The sequence below is a fragment of the Pinus tabuliformis genome, chromosome 4_2, assembly GCF_031772625.1.
Source record: "Pinus tabuliformis cultivar Carrire ecotype Pingquan chromosome 4_2, CPIR1, whole genome shotgun sequence".
Lineage (NCBI taxonomy): Eukaryota > Viridiplantae > Streptophyta > Pinopsida > Pinales > Pinaceae > Pinus > Pinus tabuliformis.
In genome coordinates this window covers 1,149,272,083-1,149,276,531 of record NC_142304.1, presented here as the reverse complement: position 1 = coordinate 1,149,276,531, position 4,449 = coordinate 1,149,272,083, and the positions used below count along the sequence as shown (strand labels likewise).

Below are 4,449 nucleotides of genomic sequence, written 5' to 3'. Positions count from 1 at the left end.
AAAATTCATCCAAATTTAAACCTATAACATTCAATAATGGAACATTTGTTTTTAACAATAAGATTCACTTACGTTGTAACATATTCAACATGAACATGAATATAAATGATTAAACTATTATATTAATGTCAATATAAATGAAAATATGAATATAAATGATTAAACTTATATTAATGTCAGTATAAATGAAAAGCATAGTTATATGTATATCGAATATAAAAAGGGGTGCAACGTAATAAGAAGTATTCAATCAAGAATCTTTTCATTGTTTATGAGAGTTTAATTCTGAAGATTTCTCAACGAGCATGGGAGTGGTGGCTAACATGGTATATTTATGTACCATGAATATTAATATTAATCAAGCCTAACTTTATGCTTGTTTGGCCTGAAGGATGGACTCTAACATAGTAGAAGGTATTGTACAAGGTTCCTTTTGAATATCGATTCTTGTTTTCTTTTGAATATCGATCGTTTTCCTTGGTATTTCTAAGGTTTCATCATTGAAGATCTCGAATTGAAGTATTGTTAACGATGACACCCGTACTATCTTCTAAATCACTAATAAATCTCTGCAAAGAAGGAATATTCACAGTAATTACATACCACCTGTGACCTGAGAAACAATCTTAAATAGCAAGAAATGTTAAATGTCAAGAGCAAGAACGGATAAGGAAAGGAAACTACACAAGTCATGAACTGATAGGGAAAAGCTACTATAGAGTCTTGACATTAAATTTTTGGAAGCTATATTAAACTACATATGATGTTGGTATTGGAATTTAATCTTTCTACACTGATTTTATGAAAAGCTTTTAGATTTGAACAGGCTTCACTTTGCCAGCTCATGACTATAAATTTCAGAGCCATAAAAACTGTTAAAAAATGTCAATTACATTTACATTAAATTGGTTTGTCTGTGAGATGAATTAGTGAGAGCCCATTACTATAAATACCCACAGGCATGATTGACAAAATTACAGCATATACAACATATATGGTGGGTGTCCATAGGATAACCCATTAATATATCTACAACCTTCTCCTTTAGGGTTATTATTCCAGTAAATCAGAGGAGGCGGAGTTTGGTGCAGGAAAAGGTGATTCGCAGATAACAGATCTGTAAAATGTGTTTGGCTTACCTTCACCAGCTTGGTAAAACGACGCCATGAAACCTTCAGCTGTGAAAACAGAATAGCCCACCTCAAACGACGTACCATACCCAATACAAAACGAATCCTGACTCTCCTACTCCTCCTTGTCCTCGGCCTCCTCCTGCTTAATTTCAATAAGCCTCTCACTTTTCTGTCTGTCACTGCTGCTTCTGAAGAAATCCCATCTTCCTCTTCATAAACAACTTCTTCATTTTTCTTGATTCTTTCATACCGTCGGATGCCATGCCAAATCCTTGATAGCAATAACCTAGAAGAATACTGTTTGCTAACCATTTTTGGGAAATTTTTACCTGCCAAAAGATATTATTCAATTTTAAAAAAAAAACAAAATTTATTTAATTATAACTATTAAAAAAAAAAATTCAGATATACCAATAATTTATGAAATCAACTATAAATAACTTATAGTTAAAAAAAAATCCTAGACATAGAAACCCTTTACCACTAAACATCTACGCTTCTAACTTTCTCACAAGGAATTGAAATATACCACTAACTTATTGATTAAACCCTTTACCACTAGACATCTACGCTTCTAACTTTCTCACAAGGAATTGAAATATACCACTAGCTTAAAGAGTCCAAACATTCAGACCCTTATAGGAATGGAACTGTATATTTCAAACCTTCTCACAAGGAATTGAAACTCGACAGAGAAAATAATCAACTGTTTTCAACCTAATTTGAACCATTCGTTATTGGAAACTTCTTCACCATGCCACAACCCAAATTGCCACCAGAACAAGGAAGATAGATGATTATATCAATGCAACTAATGAGTATACCTATATATAGATACATGGTGATGCTGCTTAGCAACCATTATCAGTTTCTTCTACGGAAATTGTTATTTAATGCATGGTTAATGTTTATTGAGTACACAAGGACATGGACCCTGAGCTGATGTTAACAGTTTGTTTGTTTGTCCTTCCTTGGTAGGAAAGAGTAGTCCGGCCACAGCGTTAGCAGTCTCTATCTCGTTGGTTTATGTAACGTACAATTACGGTGATGAGATGCAATTTGTTGTGTGAAAGAAAGGTATATGGTCCAGCTGCATCCTGCTTTAGTAACTGAGTTTCTTGGAAGTTTCCTTTCCATTTATCTAGTTGGTTTATGTGATGTGCAATTAGTGTGATGAGATGGAATTTGTTATTTGAAAGAAAGGTATATGATCTAGATGCATCCTGCTTTAATAACTGCGTTTCTGGGGAGTTTCCTCTCCATTTATCAAGATAAACTTTAAATAAAAATCTAGCAGTGATTGATCTCGACCAGGAAATACAATTGAAAAACCTACTTTAACCTATTTCATGAAAAACCTACTTTAATCTATTTCATTTGATATGGAAAAAAATGATTACATAATATTTGATAACAAAAAAAATGGAGAATATAAATCTTATATAAATCTTACTAATATTAAAAAATGTTAATTTTTTAAATTTTCGAAACTCTAAATTGACAATGTCGATATTCAAAACCTCACAGATCCCTAAAATATTGTTTTCATTCTAGTTATGAAATGTGTAAATGGAATTAGATATAATGATCAACACAAACTTTTAGAGTTTTTAGTTGGTCAATTGGAATTAGATATCAGTATATATAACGATTTTTAAATATGGAATTACTATGAGTGGAGAGGAATCATTTTTTTTCACGTACAAATTTTTTAGAGCGTAATATACAAATTTTTTAGAGCGTAATATACAATGTGTTATTTTTCATTGTTTAAATTGTATTTTTGAATATTATATAAAGTATATATGACCAAGTATAGGTTTTAAGAGTAAAAATATTTTTTTTTTCATGGTATTTACGTAATTTTTTTAAAATGATATTTATAAATGTATACATAATTGACATTAAGAAGTTTTATAGTGCAAATTAAAATGTTAGTTAAAATAGATCTTCAAATAGTTTATTTAAATCTATTGTTGAAATACTTTTGAAAAGTATAAGATTTAAACATTTTACTCACACATTTTTTTACTTCTAATTACTTTATAGCACATTCATTTGTTTATTTTAGCTGACATTATTTTTATGCATAATTTTTATTTTTATTTTAAAGGGGCACTAATCTACGGACAAACCCTAGATGTCCAAGTATCAATGTGCTCTCTATACAAGTGATGAATCTAGGTTTGGTCTATTTTGTGCTTCTAACATATTCATGCAATCCTCATACTTTGGAAAATTTCCAAGTGACTTAATGATGATGAGAATGATAAGTTTTGTAATTTAATTTTGTCTCCCATCTGAAAGAGGAATTGAACCTTCTCTTCAAAAGCTTCACACATTGTTCAACATTTCGAGTGGAAAATCACTTTTTATGTCAAGGATCATAGAATCCTTGATTTTAAGTATCTTTCCCTTTTCTTGACAATCATCCAAACAAATTTTTGCAATTGGATTTCTTCACATCCTTGGGTTAAACAAAAACTTTAGAGATCAGGCATATATTGCATGATGTCCTCTGCACATTTTTAACAGAGGTGACACAATGTTTTCTTAGCTCATATTTAGACTATCAACTATTCTTGACAATATGTCATTATATCTCAGAATGCTTGTTTGATACCTTTCTTTTCCTCATATCCTTTTGGTCTTTTTGTTGTCACTAAAAAAAATTCAAGATCTTCACAAGGTTCTAACTCCATTGGGTTTATATTGTATTTCAATTGTGAGTAGAGAGGTAACCCTTAGAAATGGTTATATGGCACAAACTACCTTTCTTGGATTGAGGGAGATATATTTTTTAATTTCAGCCTGAACAAAACTTTATTTTTAAACAAATACATACCTTGCAAGTAGATTTCTTGAAGAAGAATACTTTGTTGGCCTTGACACTAAATGAGGTAATTTGAATTTCCTTTTAAGATCCTTCGGTCTTGGAACCTTTTTCGACCTTCTCAAGATTAGTATAAAGGCCTGAGACTTTTTTGACCTTCTTGAGATTAGAATAGAGGCCCTCTAATTATTTCAGACAATGACTTCTATACATAAATAAGACTTTTGAACATTATATAACTTTGACCTTTATTTCAGAGTGTGTGATCTCAATGATCCTTCCTTTCACCAAATGATCCTTCCTTTCACCAAAAGCTCTGGTATCATGTTGGTTTTTCAAGTGCAAATTATACAAACACTTTATTTCTAAAACTTGATAATTACTTCCAATGATGCAGATATTTATTAGTACTTCAATATATTATTAAGTAATTATACATTCATAAATTCAACCATGAAGACAATGAAATAGTAGAGATCACAA

The 4,449-nt window shown here is 30.7% G+C and overlaps 1 protein-coding gene across 3 annotated transcripts; it reads right to left on the bottom strand.

Annotated features, from left to right (window-relative positions):
• Window positions 1-875: 875 nt before the first annotated feature.
• On the bottom strand, window positions 876-1,979 carry LOC149173742 (uncharacterized). 3 transcript variants are annotated; one of them, XM_089427992.1, is made up of 2 exons: window positions 1,851-1,979; window positions 876-1,462 (listed from the first exon to the last, which is right to left on the bottom strand). In XM_089427992.1, exon 2 carries the CDS (start codon window positions 1,443-1,445, stop codon window positions 975-977), a length of 471 nt encoding a protein of 156 aa, XP_089284118.1. In that variant the 5' UTR covers window positions 1,446-1,462; window positions 1,851-1,979; the 3' UTR covers window positions 876-974. The 3 variants fall into 3 exon arrangements, with proteins under 3 accessions (XP_089284118.1, XP_089284117.1, XP_089284116.1); XM_089427991.1 differs by having other exon boundaries at window positions 1,799-1,947; XM_089427990.1 differs by having other exon boundaries at window positions 1,738-1,933.
• Window positions 1,980-4,449: the final 2,470 nt, after the last annotated feature.